We start from the raw sequence: 25485 nt of genomic DNA on the forward strand, positions 1-25485 counted from the left end.
CAATGGTTAAAAAGAGTGATCTGTATCTTCTAAATAAAAGGGGGAAAAACTGATCCAGAAAGTAGCTCAAAGATTTGCAGGTAAAGCCAGAGTTTACAAGGCTAGCTGCAAATGCATTAGCAATCAGTTACCTGGACTATAATATCTCACTTTATGCAGAGGATTGGTTTTTAAAAAATGCAAGTTCTATAAATGTGTATGTAGTCTGATACCAGATAATAGTTAGCACAAGTCAGACAAATTACACATACACCCAAAAATGCTGTTTGTTTTGCTAGCTTCCTGCTTCAGTGGTACTTAATATTGCAAGTACATACACATCAATGATGTATCTAACCTAGTCAGACTCTGACAAGCGATTACATTTACCAGAGGCTTTTTTAAAAACACAAAAACAAACATATTATGAATACACTAATGTGGTATGGCCTCAGCAAAAAAAAAATCCAATATTTTACTACACCTGTTAGGCTGGTGAAAATAAAATGTTCCAATCCAACTTCATTAAAAAAAATACGATTGTCACAAGTGAAAAAAGAACACAGCAAAACAAACTGTACAAAGGCAAAGTAGAATAACAAAATATTTTACTAAAACATAAGATTTACAGAAGATTTTCCAGACAAGCCATACAAAATGGTCACAAGCTTTTCCTTGAAGGGAGGGTTTTTACACTTGACAGCAGAATCACAATATTAGTGATGGTGATGGATGTTTAATGTTCCCATTTTTGTTCAAACAACCAAGCTTGTCCACCTAGGCTTCTAAGTTAGACTTGGCTAGAGGGCAAATTCTAGAGTATAACTGGTTAGCTGCTTTAACCAATGCAATTAGCATCACCATAAAAAAAGGGAGAAAGGGCCCACACAATTAGAACAAAAATCCCTGCAGCTAACCCTGACTACTTTCATTCACAGTGCTTACACTTAACTCATGATGGGGAGGAAAAACTTATTAAAAGCAAAGGTGTGCTACTGCTTTTAAACAATTTTCACAACAATCCCGATGATATTTCTAGCCTCTGCTCATGCAGAACAGGAGTGAATTAGGACAAGACACAGATTTGCTAGTGCGCATTTAAATCACCAAAGAACTGATGTCTGGGTTTTTATTCTGTAATGTTTTCTAAGACTGTGTCCATTAAATGCAAACAAAAAAGGAAGAGATCTTGGCAGAACAGGAAAAAGTGATGCACACTGTTTCAGAGCACATTTTAAATATTATTCATGGCATATAGCCTAGTCCATGCTCTGGCTGTAAAAAAAGAAAGAAATATGTATTAGCAAATAAAGTATCTCAGTTAATCTTTATCAATATTAAAGACTCATTGGTGTATTGTTACAGACCAGTATTTAATTACCATTACTGTGGACATCATACAAAAGTGTTAACTTTTTTGCACCTTGATTTTTCAGCAAATCCTTCAGAGGAAGGACACCAACCACATGATAGATGCAATCAAGCCTCGATAAGCTGAGTGAGGTTTGTGGCCAGGTATCCCCAATATGGTACCCACTGATGTGTACCCTGGTGCCCTTTTGTGTCTTTCCCAACGTCTCTTTCCAAAAACAAAGGGCTAAGCCAGTCTTTCTTCTATCTCATTTGAGCAGGAGGTGTTTCAGAAGATCCCAGAAGGCATCACTTCGGGTCTGCAGGGAGCGCCTATTCAGAAAACTGTATTCGCGTTTTGCTTACAATCTCCCAACATTTTGACACCCACCCCCACCGGGAAGTTATTTTGTGACTAGTCCCATCTCCCACTGCAGCCATTTTGTGATGAAGCCCACTACCCTATCTCAAAATTCTAAAAGTGCCCATAGGATCAGTATGTATGGGGACCCCAGTTATGACATACAAACTTTCATGCACACAGGTCTATGTCATATGCCGTACCCACTTACAGGAAACAAGTTACAAACCCTGTTGCCTTACTGCTTGATAACCCTCCTCTAAAGATTAGCTGACTTAAAATTTATTGAACTAGTATTAAATGTGTGAGCCCTGCAAGTCTGCTGGGAGGTCAGAAGTTGTAGCTCCAAGAGTGCAGAAGTTGCCATGGAAACCTGCTCAACTGCTACATTTCCTCATGTGAACAAAACGGCCAGTGACACTTGCATCGAAACTAGCTGTCGATCTTTCAAACACAGCCTGCGCTTAGAAAAGTGGCTACATTTCTAAGATCTAGGCAAGGTTATCAAAATTCCAAAAGATCAAACGTAACCCATATCTAAAATATATCAACTGTTTTTATGTATGAATTCGGATGGAGTCGACAGAAATGTTTAATTGTGTTTGTAAACCTATTTGGAGAACTAAGAATTGTATCTATCAAATAAGCAAAATGTAGAACAAAGAATACACTACCTGTTTCTATGGCTTGGGCTTCATTGGTCTTCCACTGCTCAGCTACATCATTTGCTAATGGATCATCTGGGTTGGGAGCACTTAACAAAGCCTGGATTGATAGCAGAACTGTACGGATCTGCAAAGCTGGAGACCATTTGTCTGAGAAGAGAAAGGTTAGAGTGCTAAAGCAACAGTTTTAATATAGAACATTTCCCTTTAAGAGATTACTACAGTAGAAAACAACCTTTCAAATATCTTGTTGTCTTTAAGACATGGAAGAGAAAATGTATCACTCTTGGCGATTCCAAATACTTACCTTTCAAAATATCTAAACATATTCTTCCCAATTTGTCTACGTTAGGATGATAAATTTTGGTCATGAAACGTACTTTCGGAGCTGCCATAGGGTATTCTTCCGGAAGGAATAGTTCAAGTTTAAATGTCCCACCCTCGAAGGGAGAATCCTGTGGACCTGCAATGACCACATGAAAATAACGTGCATTGCTCTCATCTGGTTCTGCCTTTATTCCAGGAACAGGTTCTGCCAGCAAGCGCTGGGTTTCCTGAAAGGGGGAAAAAAAAACAGCAATGAAATACAAGTATACCTCCACTGACGAGAACCATCTTCAAATTGTTCCTATTCCTGTACACGTTCCCAACTCCACATAAAACTTTATAGTAGGTGAATACTTTAAGACATCAATAACCATAGAAGTCTGGAGAGGGCTGGGCATGCCATGTGGTTCCCTACAGCAAGAATGTCTAATTCTGTTCCCCATCTAATTTGTGGGAAGTTAGGTTGTTTCAGCTATCAGTACATTTCATTTGTTATATATAGATGAGGTTGAAAAGCGGTGTGAAATCACCTTGTTACAATTTCTCTAACCAGCCGGAAAATAAACAGGAATGCATCAGAAGAGAGATCCTCAAGAAAGCCTTTCTACACAGACAAGCTTCACAGCTAGATATGAACACAGGAAGCTGCCTCATACCTAGTCCAACCATTGGTCCAGTATTGTTTACTCTTACTGGAAGTGGCTCTCCAGGATCTCAAGCAGAGAATGCTTTTTTCCAACAATAGGGGCTGTCCCAGATACTGGGTATTAGATCCAGGACCTTCTGCTTACAAAGCATTAGCTCTGTCCCTGAGTCACAGTCCCTTGCCACATAAGAACCATTTCAGAAACAAGATTTAGAGATAGCTTTTGTACTAGTAAAAGAAAGTGAAATAATATCAAGTAATCTTTTCATGCATTTTCAGGAACTTTATATTTCAAGTCCAATATTTCATGGTCCACATTCTGTGTACAGGTGTTTAATTCTTTTCCAAACTATTCACAATGAAAGATAAAATCAGTTAATTCAGAAACACTCAAATATAAGCCAAGACTGCTTTCTCTATTTGTGTGGATCTTTTAGAAAAGACATGTGGATGCCATTTTTAAAGCAAATGTTTGGTGCAGAGTGATGCACACTGAATGCACCCTTATCAGGGATGTTCAAAAAGGGTACCCAACACACAATATTGAATAATGGCATTCTGCTAGTTAAAGCTTCCATAAATCTCTGCAGAAGGGATGATACTTCAAACCCTGTTGTTACGTGATAATCTTCACTAAGCCACACCTTGTGTATTTTTAAGTACTTCAGAATCATAAATGAAAACAAAAGCAGCAAAATATCTTCTTTCAAGTTCTACAAAAGCAAAGAACAACAATTTCCACACGTAATTATTTAGGAATCATTTAACTCTAGGGTTATATGGTACTCACAAGAGGGAAATCTAGAGCAGCCACATGGTTTCCTATTTCTACATTAGGTCAGACATACAGATATGAACAGAAAAATGTAACCCAACCTGGAGGAATGTACAGGTGCATGGCAGTGGGCTGTTGCCGTTGCATCTCTATTCCACCCCTCTCCAATCTGTTCTGCCTGCCAGCTGATACAAGCATACCTTTTTCATGCTTCCTGCAAAGCCTGGGAGCTGCTCACCAACCAGCGGGGGGGGGGGGGAGAGGAATGCTATAGTTTCTATGCCTGTATGGACCACCACCACCCCATCTGCCAGCAGAAACAAAGAGTTTGACCTGTCTAGCCTAGAATGTGTTCAGTCCCAGATAATGGAAGAGTTCAGGCAAAGAGGACCCATGGTTACACAGAGACTCAGAAAGCCCTCCCAAAGCCAATGAAAGGTACAATAATTGGTGGAAAGTAGTAACTACAAGTACAAACATACCAACCAAGATGTTCCTGTTTCAACATCCCCGTCACATTGCTGATACCGAATCACCACCCTGCCCCATGTCTACTCACTAACAGAGCAACTGTTAAGATTCCAAGGCTTCTGTCTGATACCAAATGCTGAAAATAATTTTGTTTATCTGCAGTATCTCCAACTGGGACATGGCTCCAGCTGCACACCCCTACCTCTCACTTCATCTCCTGTATCAAGTAAAGGACTGATGAACAAGTGCTCAAACAAGTTAACATGTTAAGAATTTATGCAAATTTTCCATTTCCTGAAGCTCAAACTGAAAGTTCAGAATCAGAAGGTATGAAATTTTCAAACACTGATTCAGATTAGACAAATAAGCTTATGCTAGACTTTCAAATATATATTCACTGAAATGTGGGGGATATTGGTAAACTAAAGATGGACTACAGTCTGGTCTATAGTTGCTACACAATTCACAGTCCAGGCAAGTTCACAGAATTCAATGAGTCCTTACAGGCAGATTAGTGTACAGCCAGCACAACCTGTGTTCAATATACTAATGAAGAATTCACTGTTACTATCAAATTTAACTGAATGTCCAATGTTTTGCTATTCCTTTCTTCCATTGTTTTTTGAGCTTCCCTCTAAAAAAATGCAGTTCTCTTTAATTTCTGCATTATAATGCCAAGGCATTAAACTTGCTTGTTTATTATGAAGTTGGTGGTTTCTATTTTCAGTCTGTCCCCCCCTTACATGCTCCTTACCATTTTACAAACTAGTTTTCTTGTTGAATTGCGTGATTTCCTTCCAAAAGAATTCCATGAATTTGTGCTTAATGCAGTAACACCGGCAAGGTTAACCCTTGAATTCTGAAAAAATGAATGCTTTTTGTCTAGAATGTGCAGTTAGTTTGAGCTTGTATATTTTGATGCTGGTGTATTTAGTCATTTGTGTTTTAAATCCTTGTTTTTATTTGGTTTGTTTTAATAAAGTATTAATAAAAAATTGAAGATATAGTTCAGGAATTTTTAGCTCTCCAGACAGAGTTGGGATCCACAGCTTAGAAATCGTTACGGGTCTTTTGCTAGCCCAGTGAAATTTCTGACTTCTCTAGACAACTGACTCTTACACATAACACAAGCTGTTTTGGAAAGTCCCCTCCGTTTCCAAAGCAGTCTGCCATGAAGCACAGAAGGCTGATGTTAGAGGTAATCAAGTCTATAGTTCTTTCAGATTCACGGACAAAATTTCACAATTATTTGGATCTTCATTTATTTATTTATTTATTCGTTTTTCAAATTTCTTTCCTTTCCTTTTATCCCTTAGAAGCTCCTCGATCAATTGATCTTGAGCAGCATAATTTTCGAATTTCTAGCCTGCCCTCCCCAGCCACAGCCAGCTTAGGGCAGGTAACAACACTTAAAAGCCATAAAAATAACAACAATCGCATCAGCATCAATAAACCATCAACAATAACATTATATAACTTAAAATCATTAAAACCAGAGAGGGTTTTATTCCCAATATGCTGGATGAGACAGACAGGCAGCCATTCATCTGGATAGGTTTATAAATATTGTTAGAATAAAGCTAACATTTTATCTTTTCCATTTCATAAATACAACAATATCACACTTGTACTAAAACGAATATAACACATTTCATGTTGTCAAAGTAGGCAAGAGACTAAGTACTGAATCCAATCTCCAAACACATAGGCTTAACCATAGCCTCAACATTTCCAGAAATGTTACATCTCCAACCCTTACTCTAAATGGCTTCTCATTCCATACCCCAGCACTATTTATGTTCCCTTCTTTCACTCCTTCACTTTGTTCATCCACCACAACATCTGCGTCTATCCATCAAGACAGTTCTTTCTTTCTTAATTACGTTGCATAACCACTTACCACGAAAACCTTTCTGGCCTGCCACAGACTAACTTTGCTTTGTCGGCTATCACGCCCTTCCCACTCTCTTAAGCCCTGTCCTATCTAGCTCAGACCACTAAAAAAAATGTTGTCACTTGGCATTCCACACAGTACCAAGCAGTAATCTTTGTCAAATGCAGGAAGTGCAAGAATGAAGATACTTTTCATTTTCCTGCCAATCATTCTCTCTGCTCACTGCTAGTTTGACATATGATCCCCTCTTTCCATGCCTCTTCCTAACTTTTAAAGGAGAGAGAGAGCTATTATTAGAGCTCAGCCACTAGTCAAAAAAGTTTAAATAGCTTGAGATTACCAAACACCTGTCTGTTAGCCAAAATGCCCGGTTATGAATTGTTATATGGGGGAATTAGCGAATCAATAACCGGCAATGGGCATAACTTGAGCTGGGATGCAACCTTTATCTACCAGAGTCCATACCATGACCAGTAAAGAGGCAGAAGCAATGGAATTGGGTTAAAAGGAATTTACTCAGATTATATGTTCACACGCACATACAAAACTGCACATACACATCACATAACATACAGAGTCTAGGAATCAAAGAGAGGAATAAAGAGAGTTTTGCCATGTGGCAGGCAGAGGAAAAAATATACTACACCTCTCTTCAGAGTAATTGTCCGTCCTGAATTCCATGCAGCTTTGGGGGATAACAAGGGGACGGGGGGGGGGGGGAGGCTAGGTGTCCAAGCATGAACACCCACTCTGGCAGAGTGCCAGGCAGTATGGAGGGGAAGGCCCAAGGGAGAGAGAGAGAGCGAATGGGCTCAGAGCACCCCAATTATACTGTTTTTCTGGGGGCGGGGAGAACTCCTCCTAGGTTCCCAGGTGGCAAAAAGGTGACAAAGGATTAAGCTGTGGGGTAGTGAGAATTTGGAAATCTATTATAATTCCAATGGCTTTTGCAATCCCAGGAGAAGTCAGGAGTCTCACTGATTGGCTTAATGGCTTGAAACAAAAGGTGCGATCACTGCTAATGTCTGGAGATCGTTGCTGAAGAGCGAGTCATTGTTATCTTAATGTCTGCTGAATGGCTTTGCTGAACTAGTCCGATGTTGCAAGAGGGGGGGGGTGCTGGTGCAGGCTACATGCCTGGACATATTCCCTACAATATGGCTTTCACTAGAGCAGGATACACAGGAACATGGTTGCCCTCTGGTTTGCTGGAGGGACTGCTTTGGCTGCTGCTCTTTGACTGCTGGTTTCGAGGGATGAAGAGAAGTCCTTTCCATGGCGGCACAGGCTTGCCACTTGGTCTGGAGAGGCTGCTGCACACATCTGCCAGGGTTGCCATGACCAGTCCAGGAGATTGGCAACCCGTTAGGCTACAATTCCCCCCCTTGTTGACGTCGACACTTCTAGTGGAGATGTCAACACAACTGGAGAAGACGACCTGGATACCTGCTTGAAGACCTTGATTGAAGATGCATAAACCTGAGATGCACAAGCCAAAGGGGTCTGGGAACCATTTGACTAATCTAAAACCAGGCCAGGTTAAAAAGGGGACTGCCTATGGAACTCAGTACACTTTAGAGAGGAATATGAATTCTTGAATTTGCAAGCCTATTTAAAACAACTACATTGGATGGCTCAAAACAGCAGGTTCAATCTTCAATACATTCAATACTGATAAACAGCAAATAAAGCAATGCTCTTACTAAACTCAAATTACATTTCTAAACTATGAAACTAAAATCTGGAATGTAGATATCATACAGGCACTTAATGATTAAAGAATAACATGGTTAAATATTGTGCAAAGAGAAAAAAAACCTTGGGCATGATTGCTGGCAGGAGAAAAAAACTCTGTGCACTTGAAGTAAAGGATAGTTAACAAAAGAAAAAAAAAAAACCCACCCGCTGGTTTCCGAATGCATTGTGGAAAAAGGAAAAGCATAGCATCTCCCCCCCTGGAGTCTCAAAAGAGCTCAAAGTTCTACAGTCGGGAAGGGTTAAACAAAATCTTAATGGTTGCTTTCAACTGGCTGGAATTGGCTCTTCTTCTCGAGGCAGATTGGCTCGGGCACTGCACATCTCATTTTCATTCTTGATCATATGCCTTGCAAGAAAACGATTTTATTTGGAAAAAAAATAAAGACTTAAACCTCAAAGAAAATTCACACGGAAAGTGCATGTCTCTAGTTGTAGGGGACTAGGGTCTTATGCTTGAAAGGTTACTACACAATGATATAAAAACATATGGGAGATTCACAGACTTAAACTAGGCAAAACAAACATAGTGGCTCCAAGGGGCAGTCCCTTGCAGCCTGTATTGTACACATTGAAGAATACACATATGAAATCACCCCTCTCCCTCCTTGGCAAGAGCAATCAAAGCAGTGGCCGCTGGATCTTGGATGTTTTCTTTGGGGCATGTCCAGGTCTGTCCAGGAGGTTGGCACAAGAGAGAGCCCTGGATATTAATATCAGCGCAGGGTCCCACTTGAACCAGTTACAGCAATACATAGATACGAGGTTTACACAAACTTGAATGCAACCCTGGCTATATTGGAGGGTGAGGCACTGGTTTTTAAAGCAGAGATCCAGTTTTTAATCATGCCCTGTTAGCAAGGGAAGATTTCTTAGTTGTTCCCTTCCCTGTGTATTCTCGCAAGCCCATTGTTGACTATTCTCCCTCCTTTGGCGACCTTTGGGGCACCTTGCCCACAGGCTGGCTGCAGCAGGATTGTTGCTGATCAGGAGTCTCCTGCCTGGAGGTGGCATAGAGGAACAAAGGAGGAGAATACAGCAGGGAGTTCCAGCAGTAGTTGCGGGTGCTCGGGAGTAGAGGCTTGCATACTTAACAATATTACTTAACACATTGATGGCTTGGGGGGGTGCTTTGCACTCGCATTGCACCTTAAGGCAAGGCAAACAATCAAACAAAAACACTGAGGCGGAGAGAGCTGAATGCAGTCAGCTCTTCTGGTAGAAGGGTCCTTGCAGGGAGAAATCTAGCCAAAAAAGGCTAGCAGGCATATATATAACTAGCATTGGTTGCTGAGAGCAGAGTTGCAAGGCTAAAATAGAGCATTAAGACTTTTTGTTCCTCTTCCCCTTGTTTCCCAAGGAGAGAGAGAATACCTGGTTGCTATTAAGTTTTTTACAAAGCAGGCAGATATTCATATGATAGAGACGTGTTGTTATGATCAAGTTAGAAAATATCAGGGAGCAGCCTTCTGTAGGCTGCCATTAATAACCAAAGACAGTACACACATTGTAGTAAGCATAAAGCATTGAGGTTTCTTAAAGGAGAGAAAGTTGAACACTGTAAACAGAACAAAATTGGTGGGGGGTTACTCTTCTTCCCGATTCTCCTGGTTGGTTGGCATGGATCAGAAAACAAGACTGTTAATGAATACCATGCAATGTATGGTATGGTAAGAGACCCTTCCATTGGCGGTTTGCTTCTCCACCCTTCCTTCATATCCCAGATAGCCTTGTTAGCATGCCAGGGAATGAAGAAGCTAGGTTGAAACAAACAAAAATCAGGGCTTTTCAAAATTCTCAAAAATAACTTAAAAACAGAAAAAAGATCAAAATCATACAACAATTCAAAAGAAAATGAACCCAGCTCAAAATCTGATGTTTCTCTCTTTAAAAAAAAAACTGCAAATTCACAAACTTCAAATCAACTCCAAATCGAGTAAAAACTTCAAAGATTTCTCAACTTTATAATAAAAAATTGATTATATTTCTTTCCTTTAAAGAGTTCCAAATTCAAAAATAAAAGTGGTTCAAAAATAAAAAGTAGATTGGATATCTTCTCCCCCCCCTCCTTTCCTCTGAATGCATGAGGAGGAAAGGATTGTTTCCGTGAGGTGTACCCCGTGCCAGAAGGCTGTGTGGCACCACTGGGCATATGCAGAGTGCACTTTGGAAGCCGGGGTGGGTTCCAGTTTGCCTAAAGAGCGAGGGGAGGGAGAGCAATGGGGCTTTCCTGTTCCTAATGAGATTTTGGTGAGTCTTGATACTCAGGGGTTATCCACACAAAAATCAAATTCAAAACTGTTTACCAAATTAAAGCAAAAATCCATCTTTTAAAAATAGAGCACCTGGGTTTTACGTTTAGTGAGGTCCTGGTGTGAGTTTGCTAAAACTGAGCAAATCACAAGGTTCTTACAGGAGGAGGAATCCAAAAAAGCACCACAAGGCGATGGTGCCTTGGTGCTTGTGCAGAGCGCACTATGTACATTGAGCTGCATTAATGGGATCTGCCATGACAGGCAAGAACCAATACGTGCAACTAAAATGAGAGCTTGGGGGCTGCTTCAGGGGGCTAGAGAGAGCTTGGGTTGCTGTTTTCCTGGAAACAACCCTAACATTCTGGAGGAACAAAGAATAAAAATGGGGGGGGGATCCTATTGCTTGGATTACAGATTATTACCATGTTGGATGAACTCATTCAGCTGCTGCATCATTTAGGATTGCAGCCCCACCTTATTTTTAGTTACCACTCTCGAGACCATCTTATTCATGTATACTTCAAAACTTTTTACTGACCTTTTTATAACAATACAATCCTTTTTGGCCGCTGCTTATGGGCTGCAGTCCCAAAGCATTAGCCATATCATCCTGTTATCTTTTATATGCTAAGCACCTTTTTTTTCTTTTTTCTTTTTTTCTCCTCACACCATGTCAACATACTTTCACCTTCATGTTTCTCCAACACAGTAATAATAGCTATAAAACCGAATGAAGAGGGGCTGGGAGCTGTGGGGGGGAGGGGCAGAGCACACGGGGCTCTCCCCTTCATTATTCATTTTTCACATATTTACAAAAAGCAGAATCTAGGTTTACAAATATACTACCATTTACTAAAGAGGAGACTTTTACTGCGCAGTAAAATTAACTTTATATTTATTCTATGAGCACATGGAAATAATTTCCTCTTACTTTCCCAGGTACCTTGGGAAAGCATTCATACAGACACACATGCTAGTTTCACTTGCAAACATACAGGCACTTGGGGGAGCGTGCTCCCTTGCATATTTCCATTTGGTGCCCCATGCCAATTTTGCGCAAACCGCATTGTACTTTTGGGGAACCAAGGCAGATGTTTCTGTGAGACTGGCCGGATCTTCACAAAAGCATGTACCCTAAATATCAATTTATCCTATTTACCACACACACAACTCTATTTCCTGTAGGAGAAAAACACGTTATATAACTATCCTTTTCCTGTGCCAGATAGACTTCTCTGACCCAGGGAGGTTTCATTACAACTGCACATCATGACATACAAGAAAACTGCAAAATCTTCAAATAGAAAAATCATTAAACTAAAGGTGATCACCATGGGTTACCTGATTATAAGAAATACATCTGCAGGTTGCTAGCAATAACACAAACTAGATCAATTAGGTCAAGATAACACAGTTACACTTTCACTCACTCAAGAAAGAAACACAAAATTAGAGAAACCAAGAAGCTGTTCCACTAGGGTGCTTGTTTAGAACAGCTCTATAAATTTGTTTGCTGCAAAACAAAGTTGAAAACATTTGAATTATCAACAATAACTTAGAATGAATTTAAAATGTTAGACTCAAAGTAAAGGGATTAAAGCAAACTACAACACATGAGGTATGAACTTTCTCAGAACACCTATAAAATAAAAATCATGGCACACGAACTATATTCCTAATGAGGTTGCATCTCTGTGCCTACACAGAGTTCCTTTTAGAAGACAGGCAGAGGAGTCTGTGTATATCCAAGTGAATTCTGTAAAGCAAGGGTTAAACAAAACACAAATTCAAGATTTTGCCATGTTTGTGGTGGCTTCTTCCACCAGGGCTGTGGTTCTTTCCATGTATTGAGTGGGTCCAGTAAGAAAAAAGGTGTGTTCTGGACCCGTGCTTTCCAGCCTTTCTCTTGCATTAAGGGTGAATAGCTCTCCCAAATATGCTGCTTCAGTCCTGGGAGGCTCTGAGGCATAGTTTTTGTGTTGGTCCTTGAAGGTTCCACTTTGCATCCTCTCAGATTTAGGCTTGTAAGGTTGGGAAGAGGAAGAGGCTGACTTGAGTCAGAATTCTGGTCTGACTGAATGGCTGGTTTGCACTTAATTTTCTTTTCCAGGGCACTTGGAAGTGAGGAGCCTGCCTGAGATTTGGCAGGCAGTCCTGTTTCTTTCAGGACTACCTCTGCCACTGGAAATCCTGCTTTTGCTTTGCCACCTTGTAACATTTTTGACTCCATTTCCAAGTAGGATTTCTCTAGAGTTTGTAATCTAGCCTCTGTGGTTCTATGGCACTCCAGAACACTTTGCAGTTGTGATTTTAAATTGTTAGTCTCCACTCTGTTCCTTTCTAGTTGGAGGTGTGTTGTATCAAAGTCAGTTTGGATTTGTTCTGTGGCTTTAAGAACATCGGAGTCCTGATTTTTCTTGGTGAGACTCTCAGTCTCCAAATCTCGTTCCTTGGTAAACTTTGTTAATTCCTGGATTTTATTTTCCCTATGGGCTAGTTCCAATTTAAGAGCCTTGTTCACTTCCGTTAAGGTTTTTAGCTGGTTCTGGGTTCGAATTAGTCTTTTGATTCTGTCCATTCCCTTAAGGGGAAGACCTTTAGTGGTAGGGTCAGTGGTTGGAGCGGGGCTGTCTAGATCAGCAAGAGCGCGGAGTAAGATCGCTGTGGGCTGCATGCAAAAGCTCTCCATGTTTGCCCCTCTGCTTTGCAAGCGACCCCATGCCATTGATCGAAGGGGATCCTGACCTGCAGCTGAGGAGGGCTTATACACAGAAGACCTGAATTGCTGTGGGAATTCTGCTTTGTGCCCTGTCTCTGCAGGCAAGGAGGGAGCGTTTGGAAAGGAGTTGGCTGGGCGAGAGTTGCCTGTGGCATAGGGTTTCCGAGAATGGAAGGAAGAAGGCTGCGAGTTTTTAAAACACAAGCCTCTTTCTCTCCAGCCTCGGCTTGCCCCTTTTCCCTGAACTTGGTTCCAACCTCTCTTTTGTGAATGCTGTGGAGTCTGATCTGGGCTGGCTTGGGAGTGGGGGCTGATATTGGAATATGTGGTGGCCTGGATAAGTTCTGGAGGGTGCTCCCCTTCCTCAGTGGTTTCGGCTTGTATTATTCTTTGAAGCTCAGCCGCATCTCTAATTTTCTGTTTTACTCCTTCCCAGGTCATGTCCCCCACATATATCAGGTTGGCCATAAATCTGGTGTCGCGGTTCAACCTCTTCACTAACGGCTCTGTGAATTTTTTATCATTGTAGTCTGGCTCTCCATGTGGATCGTTATTGACTATCTTAGCTAAGCGTGCCAGCAGCTGTTTGCGCATTACATATGCCTCAGGGTCCTCTTCTGGAGCTTGGTGCTCTTTGCAAAAGAGGATTGGGGGCGTTTCTCCGGGTTTAATGAATTCCAGCACCTCCCTCATCCAGTCCAGCACCGGTTTGTTGCGCAACTTACGGCTGGCAATGAATGAGAAGAGCCGTGCCTGCTCATTGAGAGAGGTACATTGCAGAGCTAATGCAGTTAAGTCAGCCTCGTCAGCTGTGGGGTAGGAGGCGGAAACCGTTGCGAGCCATGAGACTGCTGTGTCTCTGTTAAAGGGGCCCACGTAGGAGGCTATGGTTTTTAATTCCTCCACTGTCCATCGCTTAGTTTCCTTAATCTCCTTATTAACCGGATCCTCCTGTCTAACAGTGGTTTGCACTTTCCGGGTAGAAACCGGATTGATGGGGAGTGGATCTACAACAGGGGCAACGTTGGGGGAGTGCTGGGGGGCATAAAAAATCTCGCTCTCTCCAAAAATGGAATGTATGGGGAGAGACTCCATTTGCTGGGGCTGCAGAGTGCTGATCAGCGCCTGTTTGAGACCTAATTTCTCTCTGAGGGAGTTGATTTCCCTTTGGCATGCTTCATGGGAAGCAGCCTCATATTTTTGCTGCGTTTGATTTGCTAGAAAGCTGGCAGCTTGGGTAGCTTCATCCGTTTGGGCTTTTGCCGCTTCTAGTTGCTGGGTAAGGTGATGGACTTGCAGAGCAAGCTCATCTTTTTCTTTCCCAGTTTTAAGGAGGACTTTGGTTAGGCTTTGTTTCTCGAGTGCCATTTGCTGGCTTTCCGTATTGAGCAGGAGCTCCATACGCTGGTTCTCAGCAGTTAGCTGCTGGACCTGGGCTGAGAGTTGCTCAGCTTCATCAAAAGCTCTGTGTGATTCCTTGAGCATGGTCATGCAATCCTGGAATGCCGTGAAGACACCCCAGGCAATGAATCTGCCCTTTTTTGAGGAAGACGGTTTTTCCTTATTACAGAAAACTGTTAAGGTTTCCTTCAAGGTGGCCATAGGATCGGGGCCCTGGAAGGCTCCTGCTTTCCATGGGCATTCGCCCTTCTTGGAGAGCCATTTCTCTAGTTCATCAGGTTCCGGGGCATGTTTAAACAGGGGGCTCATTTTTAATGCGAACCGGTTTCAAGCTCTCAAAAAAAAAGTTTCCGCAGAGGGGACAGGCACTTGCACCTTCCCTGGCAAGATTGCTAACTTGTGCTGTTGTCTTAGTGGACACACAGGAAAGTTCACTTTCCTGGTCTCCAATAGATTTATTCTCTCTCTGGGGAGCCTTACCAGAACTGCCAAAATAGTTTTACCTGTGTTCTGTTTCAGTCTGCAAAACCTTGGCAGAAGTGGGGAATTTTTTTTTTCTTTCAAAAAGACTGGCTACTCTGGCACTGAAGTATCTGCAGGACTTGGGGCTATTTACTTTGCCCAGTCCTGAAAAGACTATACTCACTCTCTGGAAAGTCTTGCCACCCACCAGGATTCCTACCTGTGTCGGGCAAGGCTATTTTAGTTGGGGGGGGGGGCATAAGCTATGTCCTTTGCTTAGCCTTTTCTGCAAAGTCTCTGCAAGGGGGTTCTGAGTTATATCCTTGGCTCAGCCCTAGAGACTATTTCCTTGGCACCTGGCCAGCACAAAACAGAACAACTACTACTCAGGCTCTCTGGCAGTTTAAAAAGGGGTAGCCTTGCCTATCTCCTTCAGCTAAGGGTCCCTGACAATTCAAACTGCTCTCCTGGCTCTCCTGGCCAGTTTGAAATGGACTCCTGCTTTATTTACTAAGCAGGCTTCCACTGGGCAGATTCTGCAGTGTTTAGAATCTGGGCTCTCCTGGCCGCTTAAAAGAAACTGGGGGCAGGTATTTTAACCCTAGCAAAATGGGGGGGGGTTTCCTATCGAGCTGTCTTCCAGAAAGGGGATATTATATTTGCCTACATGTAGGTGCAGGATGTCTACGTGCAAAACCTACTCTGCAGTAACCCATCCCAGATAGCCATTCAAAATGGGGAATCTCAAGAAAGAGATGCGGTTCCCAGGGCGACACACACCCGTCTCCCTTGCATTGCCGGGAAGGTGGCCCGGCGGGCGGCTGAGACGAGTGGTGGGCAGAGATGAAGGGGGGGGGGGAAGCCAACCCACAAAATAGTGCTCTCTAGAGCCACACACACAGGCACACACACACTGTCGTTTTACGTGACAATTGATTTTTTTGTGAAAAACTGGTCAAAATTCAAAGCGTCTCAAAAACTTTTTCCTACGTCAACACGCTAAATACACACGTGCCGACTCGCATGTATTCAGACGTGCAGGAGTGCCCGCATTCCTCCACCAGTAATCTGTTACCAAAATGCCCGGTTATGAATTGTTATATGGGGGAATTAGCGAATCAATAACCGGCAATGGGCATAACTTGAGCTGGGATGCAACCTTTATCTACCAGAGTCCATACCATGACCAGTAAAGAGGCAGAAGCAATGGAATTGGGTTAAAAGGAATTTACTCAGATTATATGTTCACACGCACATACAAAACTGCACATACACATCACATAACATACAGAGTCTAGGAATCAAAGAGAGGAATAAAGAGAGTTTTGCCATGTGGCAGGCAGAGGAAAAAATATACTACACCTCTCTTCAGAGTAATTGTCCGTCCTGAATTCCATGCAGCTTTGGGGGATAACAAGGGGACGGGGGGGGGGGGGGGAGGCTAGGTGTCCAAGCATGAACACCCACTCTGGCAGAGTGCCAGGCAGTATGGAGGGGAAGGCCCAAGGGAGAGAGAGAGAGCGAATGGGCTCAGAGCACCCCAATTATACTGTTTTTCTGGGGGCGGGGAGAACTCCTCCTAGGTTCCCAGGTGGCAAAAAGGTGACAAAGGATTAAGCTGTGGGGTAGTGAGAATTTGGAAATCTATTATAATTCCAATGGCTTTTGCAATCCCAGGAGAAGTCAGGAGTCTCACTGATTGGCTTAATGGCTTGAAACAAAAGGTGCGATCACTGCTAATGTCTGGAGATCGTTGCTGAAGAGCGAGTCATTGTTATCTTAATGTCTGCTGAATGGCTTTGCTGAACTAGTCCGATGTTGCAAGAGGGGGGGGGTGCTGGTGCAGGCTACATGCCTGGACATATTCCCTACAATATGGCTTTCACTAGAGCAGGATACACAGGAACATGGTTGCCCTCTGGTTTGCTGGAGGGACTGCTTTGGCTGCTGCTCTTTGACTGCTGGTTTCGAGGGATGAAGAGAAGTCCTTTCCATGGCGGCACAGGCTTGCCACTTGGTCTGGAGAGGCTGCTGCACACATCTGCCAGGGTTGCCATGACCAGTCCAGGAGATTGGCAACCCGTTAGGCTACATGTCATACATGTGAAGACACAGATCACGATGGGTAGCCGTGTTAGTCTGTCACTAGCAGTAAAAAACAGCACGAGTCCAGTAGCACCTTAAAGACTAACAAAATTTCTGGCAGGGTATGAGCTTTTGTGAGCCACAGCTATCTGAAGAAATGTGAAGAAACAGTTGCAGATCTTATTCCCTACTATGCCATTTTATTCCTCCTTGCCACTTCAGTCTGAATCATAGACTCACCTACTAACATACCTATGAAGTTACAGAACAATTTCCTGTCATTGGTTCCTTACTGCTTCCTCCCAATTCATGCAAGACAAACTGCTGGAGATGACACTTGCCCATCACCATTCTGGTACTTATATCGGAGAAAATTTTCATATTTGCTCATAGTTAAATTATGGAGGACACAGAGTTAACGGGCTATCCTCTGATTAAGGTCAAAAAAAAAGAAAACTTAGACATTGTCTCCAGATACTAACTCAGAGACTGACAGTGCAATCCTATACAGAGTTACTCCAGTCTAAGCCCACTGAAATGAATGGGTTTAGATTGGAGTACCTTTCTTTAGGATTGCATTGTTAATGTAAGATATGATATCCAATAAAAAATCACTTCAGGTATGTGGAATACAGAGGATGACGCCTGATCAATACACTGACAGAATGTAAAGTTACTGTATTATGGCTTCAATGGGGGCTGTGAAAAGTGTCAGGTGGCCGATTCCTAGGGATTTAAAACCAGATGAGTTAAACAAGGAAGGCAGCATTTCAAATCAGCACATCCAAAAAGAGGAGTAAAGTGCTTCTGCCAACTTTTCTGGGACGGAAATGAGTGTAGACAGTAATGCTGACTGCACATCACAGGGTGGAATAAAGTACTTTTTATTGACTACTGAGAGAAAATTATTCAGGTTTCAAAATTTAAACAATTGTTACACACATTTTAAGAAGTTCGGAGCAAGATAATGGGGGAGTGAAGAGGTGTGAGAGTTAATGCCTGAAAATTATTTATAGAGTATATTTATATCCCACTTGTCTCCAAAAAAGCTGCTTACCAATAATACTCTGTTTAAACAAATTCACATAAAAAACAAAAGACCAAAGGTAGACAAGACATCCTGGGTTGGTGTCCACCAGGTTAAACCCTCTGGCCAAGGCCACAGGTTGTGATCCACAGGCTGAGAGAACCAAGAGCTCTTAGGCTCTTGTCCTTCAACTCACACCCAAAAGCGCACACCCTCAGACATATCCAGGCTACAGATACTGTGGTGCCACTACCAACGTTCAACAAACAGCTAGTATTACCATGACAGTATCAGCAAGAGTCCACAGAGATGGAGCTACATGCAGCAAATGAAAGTCAAAGAAAACAGCAAGCATTTTCAGAGGTAAATCCATGAAGATCTCACCACTTTAGAACCACTACATCAAGGCTACTCTTCTGCATCATCTTCAGACAGATGACACTGAAGAGCATCAGCCCAGATGAAAGGGCGTCAAAGGCAGGAGGCTGTGACACTGCTATGCCAGTTGTGTTAAAGAAATTGGAAACAGAGTGAGAGGCAGAGAGCTCCCTTTTTGTGACATGATGCAAGTCAGCCAGAGGAGGATGTGTGGAACTTCTAAAGGAGAAACTGTACAACTGCCTGTACCTTCTTTTTAAAGGCCCACTTCAGCATTGGAGAACTCTGGTATATTTTAGACCAGGGGTATCAAACATAAAGCCAAGGGCTGGATCCAGCCCCTTGAAAGCTCTTATCTGTCCCGTGAGCCAGCCAAGGTCTCTAACCAGCCAAGGTAACCCGCCCCCCAATCTCAATCTGGGCTGGCAAAGCATGGCCCAGCCTGACCAATTGACATTTATGTCATATGAGGCCCTAGTAACAATTTAAATCAACACCCCTGTTTTAGATATTTAGCAATCTTCATTGCAAATATAGTAGCCACTCTACACAAAATGCATAACCGGAGGTGTCAAATCTGGCGAGTTGCTCTTGGGATTAGTTCACTAGAAGGGCAAACAGCCCGATCTCCTTAGTCATACAGTAACACACCAGTTCCTGCCCATTATCTCTCTGTAGAATCAAATGTGTTAAAATAACCACTGACAATTAAGTTCCACTAGTTCTAACCACTTGTCTCTATTAGTGGTAGCGATTACAAATTGTTTTATAAACACTGCAAGCCACAATATTAGGTATCCAAAGAAAAACTGGAATACAAATTAAGCAAATACTCCAAATATCAACTCTATTCTATCCCACTTCCTCTCCAATGAGGACCCAAAATGTCTTACAATAATAGCAAGACTCAGTACAGACAATTTAAAGACACTTAAATACAATATAAATGACCAAAAGTAACAAGAAGTACCCCTAAAGGCATCCTAGTCTGGTCCTGGATCCCCTGGACTGGTTCATTCAGATCTAGAGGCTGTGAACCATAGCTCTTGCCCTTCAGCCCACACCTCTTGCCACACCCAGGCTAAATACCCAAAGAACAGAGGAGACTCAGCCCACATCTTACTCAGCTGCTGCTAGCAAGCTATTCCCTCATCTTCCTCCCCAAAAAATAGACATGTATAACTCAGTGGAATGATGCAATCATTGACATGAGACAGGAGTCCTGGGGTCAAAGGGAGAGGCAGGAGCATCCTGATAGGAACCTCCACATTTCATCTCTATAAAAAGAGCTGGCAGAAGTATCCACTGGTTTTTCCATCCTGCCCTCAATGTGTAAACAAATTCAAGGCCAAAATGGCTTAATGTCTGTAAAATAACTAATGCTGTATGGTTTTCTTTGTTCAATTTTGTGCCTCCTCCATCAGTTTACTTCATTAGATTTTTATCCCGCCCTTTCCCAACCAAAGTCGGGCTCAGGGCAGCTTCCAACAGTTAAAATATGACATTATACAGTAAATAAATAGCATTAATATCAGTAATACATTTTAACAGTTTGACTAAGCCACAAAGTCTAATGACACCTTTAGTACCGGTGGCGTCATAGCCAGGTGGAAGGCAGAAAATAGATCAATAAATAGAATACAGAAAAAATGGGCAGGTGGCACAGAGAGCTCAGGGAGGCCAGTCATGAGGGCACCGTCGCTGCCCTCAACCACAGGACTGGTGGACCATCTCCATCTTACAGACCCTGCAGAACTGAGCAAGATCCCGCAGGGCTCAGTCAACAGAGAGTTCCACCAGGCCAGGGCCAAAGCCAAAAAGGCTCTGGTTCTGGTTGAGGACAGCTGGATATCTCTCAGGCTGGGGATCTCCAGTAGGTTGTTATTTGATGAGAATAATACACTTTGAGGGGTGTATCAGGAGAGGCAGTCCCATAGGTATGACGGTCCCAGACCATTTAGGGCTTTGGCGGTCAATACCAAAGGTCAGCATCAGACACTTCCTGTGGTTCCAGATTCTCAACCCACCGCATTTTCTAGACCATCCATTAAAGGAGCAAACAATTAAATAAGAATTGTCACTTAAGGCCCAACACGGTGGTTCTGCATTGCATACAAAACAGGGCACAAGAGGTGGGACATTCCTTGAGGAGTCTGAAAAACTATTCTCAAAATGCATAACACATTACGCTGTGTAGTCACATGGATATCACAGAACCAGGTCAAGAGTGTACACTGAATACTTGATAACTTTGTAGAGAAACTGCATCAGATGCACAATACAAGAGGTTGGATCCAGATTAAATAGGCAGCTGTCATCCACCAGGCTCTCCTATCTCCAAGGAAAAGCATTTTGTGGGGATCAGGGGGCTGCAGTGGTAGGAGGAAATAATGTTTTATTCTGCCATTGGAAAATGTAGTCTGGACCGAACCCAAGGTCTCAACTTCACAGACATCCCATTGAACAGAGATGCACAGTTTGCCTTCACTTACTAGCCTGCTATTATTTTTTGGATGTCACATGGCCCCTGCTAAGAGTTCACTGTCATTTGCCAGAGGAGTGGAGGGGCTGGTTCTTGTCTCACATTTGGCCAAAGCATAAAGACCTCTCCCTCACATTCTCTTCACTACGTTAAGGGCCACTTCACATGCTACTGAGTCCTTGTGATAGGAATGACTTCACACTGGACGCTCAATGGGTTTTGTGCTTCTGACCACTCTGCATGGGTAGACGTAGCTCCAGTCCTCCACTCCCTCGTGTCCTTTTCACTACCTCAAACAACCCCATGGGTTTTGCAGAGCCAATAGCATCTCCAAAGGAAACAGTAAGGGCAAGGGGAAAGCTGAAGCCGCTTCTACCTATACACCACAGCTGCAGGGAAAAACGGGCACATGTGAGTCTGGGAGGCAAAATACTCTCATTGATCATCTGATGCAAATTCCTCATGTCATCCATCAAACATAAGGACCTTGTAATGCATGATGATGCTCAGAAAGGTGGGCATTTGTGGTCTTTGATCAGTACTGGCTAGGGGCTATAGCTCAGTATTAAAGCATCTGCTTTGCATGCAAGAGGGCCCAAGTTCAATCTCTTGTTTAAAGGATCAGGTAGACAATGATATGAAAGACCTCTGACACCCTGAAGAGCTGCCGCCGCTGCCAGAGTCACCACCACTGACCTTGAGAGAACAATGGCTGACTCAGTATGAGGCAGCTTCATATGCATTTCTGCCCATTTCTTTAACTTGTCACCTACAATATCCAAACAAAGGAAAGCAAAGACTCTGTAAGGTGGAACTGTAGGGGTCACTGGGGGTGTGGGGGGGAGATAGTTGGGAGTAGATGACTCTAGTGGTCCCTTCCAACTCTGATTCTATTCTTTTGTTTTTTTAAGTTTTCTACAATGGCAAGGATGGGTATCACAACTAAGTCTTCTAAAGTTACCTGGAAGAAAAAACTAACCTCTCAAAAGGGCGTGGCAACTTTCGAAGTGATTTGGCGAAAACAGAACACTTATCTCTAGGTACCAGCTTTCAAATTTTAGACTCCTGGGATTTTTCAACACTGTTTTGGTCAAGATCCAAATCTGCCTGAGAGCTGATTCAACAAGGCATATTTGGGCCTTAAGTTTATTCTGCAGTTAGACACAAGTACATTAAGACTTGGAATCTGGTACCACAAATTAAAATGTGAACTTGGTGTAAGTATATTTGATTTGAACAACTCACTACCCAAAAGAATATTAACTTTCATTTTCCATTTCTGATAGGCTTGAAAGTGTACAGACAATGTCTGATGAAATCTCAAAAGCCAGAGGGGAAATGTTGAAAGCCCCCACTAGCCTGAGCCTTGGTTTCAGTATACTGTACAACACTTTTGTGTGAAGGCTGAAATCCTGGTCACAGTTGACGAGGAGTATAAAACATTAAACATTTTGAGTTATAAGGGTTTTATCATGTACATATAGCTGTAAATATTTAAATGTTTTCCAAGACTTGGAAAACTGGCAAAGGATTACCTGATTGTTCCAGGATTGGCCGTACCTGCAGAGTCTGTATTTCCAATGCTGGCATCACAGTTAGTCATCTGTGCATAAGACTGACTCCAAAGCATGCTAACATGTAAATTTTTCTTAAGAAAAATCAGTCACAGAGCTGATATGTAAGAGCTCCTATGTGCTAAATAGATTGTGAGTTTGTTAAACCTTTTAAAATAATAAAACTTTGACAAACTGCAGCTTTAAAACTAAGATAAACAAAACTCATTCAATTATCTTATAGCAATATTTAGGGCAGTGTTCTACATTTAAAGATTATCACCACAATCCTAAAATATATTTATTTTTTAAATTGATCAAGCCTTGCATTTTATAAATTATGTTTAGGATTTATTCCAGCACAAGTGTTTCTCTGATCTGGACTTCTGTTAAGAACTCAAGAAGAATCCTGCTGGATCAGACCCGTGGTCCATCTAGTCTAGCATTTTGTTTTACACAGCGGACAATCAGTTCCTCTGGAGGGCCAACAGCAGGATATATAGGCCAAGGCCTTTCCCTGATGTTGCCCCCTGGCACTGGGATTCAGAGATTGATTGCCTCTGAACAAGGAGGTTCTATTTCGTTCCTACAGTCTACCACAACTAGCCCTTTGGAATTATATTTATGATTATAACACTAGTTAGAATTTAAGATGAAACTGGTATAGTGTACTGGTTAAGAGAATGAGCTGTGATCCAACAAGTGCCAGTTCAGAGCCCATTACAGCCACAAATTCATTCCAAACCCTCAGGCAAATCACTCTCTTGCCCTCAGCCACCAACTGTAATATGGGGAAACCAACAGCCTACCATATGATGCTATTGTAAGGATTACTGGGATAACGTAAGCAGACTGAATACTGAAAGAACTATACCAAGCTTATCTACTCTGCTCAGCTGGAGAAAACTTCAGCACAAAGGAAGTTTTATCACAAGAGCTGAGAATACAGACTCAGATAGACAAATCTTCCCTATAAGAGCAAGAGGAATCCAAAGCAACTGGCTGAAAACAGTCATTGTAGAAAACCTCTGAACAATTAAATCAAGATGTACCATGTGACTATTTCCCTTCATATAAGCAATCAAAATACACTGTCCTCTGAGAACAGAAATTTATGTACGAAGATCACACTCCTAAATTTCAACTGCAGCAAACTAGTATAGAGCTTAACAAGTACTCTCCTTAGCAAGCTGTCATGAGGAAGGTCAACTTGTGCTGGCAAGTTTATTTTTGCAGGAGCATCTTGCCAGAATGGAAGACTTTCTGAATCAGAGACATCATAGATCTCAGCTATAAACAACCAGTAGCTGCAAGGTGTGTGGGGGGGGCAGGGGAGGAGAAGACTAACATCAGGGCACTAACACCCCAACTGATGGCCCCATCTTTTCATGGTTTTACAGTTGCTAGTGAATTTGGTGAAGCTTCTTTATTCTGTGAAAAGCCAAAAACGGAACTGTATATCTCAGCAACTAGCTTCAATGAATGGTGATCAATTTTAACTGTAGACTAGTTTGGCTGAACACCAAGAATCAAATGCGTGCTACTGAAATACACTTTTAAACATCCACGCTACCCAGGATTACAAAATTAACACTATACACATGCGGAGGCAATACAGTTCTGCAAGTCCTTTTATATTGAAAAGTTGTTTGTTACTTTTAGTTTGCACAGAAGAGTAGGACAGAAGACCAATTCAGCCAAGCACAGTAATACCCAAGAACAACAAAAATCCATTAAAAAAAAACAAAAACGGAGAGGTTCACAAAATGCAAAAAAAAGGGGGGGAAAGCAAATAGTGTCAAGGAAGCCTACAATATGTGCCAGGTAAACAGCGTGACTTTCTTATGCAAGGGTTTCTGAGTCATCGCAGAAATTAAGCAAAGCCTCCGTAACCCCGTCGCAGGAGGGAGGGAGGGGCTGCATTACTCTAGAGTAGGCAGGCCAACAGTTGTCCTCTCGCTCCACAGAACTACGCTGTAGTGATGGAAGGCTGCGGAGATGCTGCTTTTCCACGAGGTTTCGTGCGCCGCTTCGACCCGCCTGCAGGGCCAGGGCCCGGGCCGCGACACGCCCGCCCGGCGGGAGCGCGCGCGCCCTGTCACCGCCGCCGCCGCCTCCCCCCACCTCTCCCTGCCGCGAGCCGAGGGGCGCCGTCTGCGGCGGAGAAGCTCGCGCGGCAAAGAGAGCCTCCCCACCCAGGCCCGGAAGGGGCCTTCGAGCCCATTCATTCAGGGCACCGCTCGGGAGGCCCCGCCGCCCTCAGCCCGCCTCGCCGGCCGCTCCCGCCCACCCTGCTGCCGACCACAAATGGCGGTAGCTGCCACCTCCAGCCATCTTCTTCCCCCCGCGCGCTCTGCAGCCGCCCGAACCCGCCGCCAGTCCCGCTCGCCGGAAGCGCAGCGCTCCTCTCCCCCCCCCCCAGCCCGCCCCGCCCGCTCCCCGGCCCTGGCGCGGGACTGGCGCGGCCTAAGCAGCAGGCCCGTCCCCAACGACCAAGGGAAAGGGGCGAAGGCAGGGCGACGAGCGGCGCGAGGAGGAAAGCGGCTACCTTGATGATCCTGCGGGGCAGCCCGGCCATCTTGTCTTATCGGGATTCAGGCTCCGCTGGGTCTCGGCTCCGCTCGGGCTTACGCACTACCGGAAGGAGCCCGCGCTTCACTTCCTGCGACGTCACTCAGAGGGCCTCCCGATGCGAAGTGGAAATTGTAGTCCGGAGAAGGCCGCGAAGGCGGGGGCGCGCGGCCGTTTTAAAGTCCGCTCGCGGCGACCTGGCCAGCGCGCCCGGTCGCCTCGAGCGCGCTTGGCCCCTGCTCGTGGCCCCGCCTTCTCGAGCACGGCTGCAGTCAACCCTTTCTCGAGGGAGCCTCGGCGGGCCTCCCTTCCGCCGCCCCATCCTCGTA

At 43.5% G+C, this 25485-nt stretch overlaps 1 protein-coding gene across 1 annotated transcript; it reads right to left on the minus strand.

Moving 5' to 3' along the window:
- Nucleotides 1-570: 570 nt before the first annotated feature.
- On the minus strand, nt 571-25250 carry UBE2N (ubiquitin conjugating enzyme E2 N). Its single transcript, XM_056847036.1, has 4 exons — nt 25134-25250; nt 2663-2909; nt 2365-2505; nt 571-1254 (listed from the first exon to the last, which is right to left on the minus strand). Exons 1-4 carry the CDS (start codon nt 25161-25163, stop codon nt 1214-1216), a joined length of 459 nt encoding a protein of 152 aa, XP_056703014.1. The 5' UTR covers nt 25164-25250; the 3' UTR covers nt 571-1213.
- Between the last annotated feature and the right edge of the window lie 235 nt (nt 25251-25485).

This window comes from Euleptes europaea, chromosome 3 (genome assembly GCF_029931775.1).
Source record: "Euleptes europaea isolate rEulEur1 chromosome 3, rEulEur1.hap1, whole genome shotgun sequence".
Classification (NCBI taxonomy): domain Eukaryota; kingdom Metazoa; phylum Chordata; class Lepidosauria; order Squamata; family Sphaerodactylidae; genus Euleptes; species Euleptes europaea.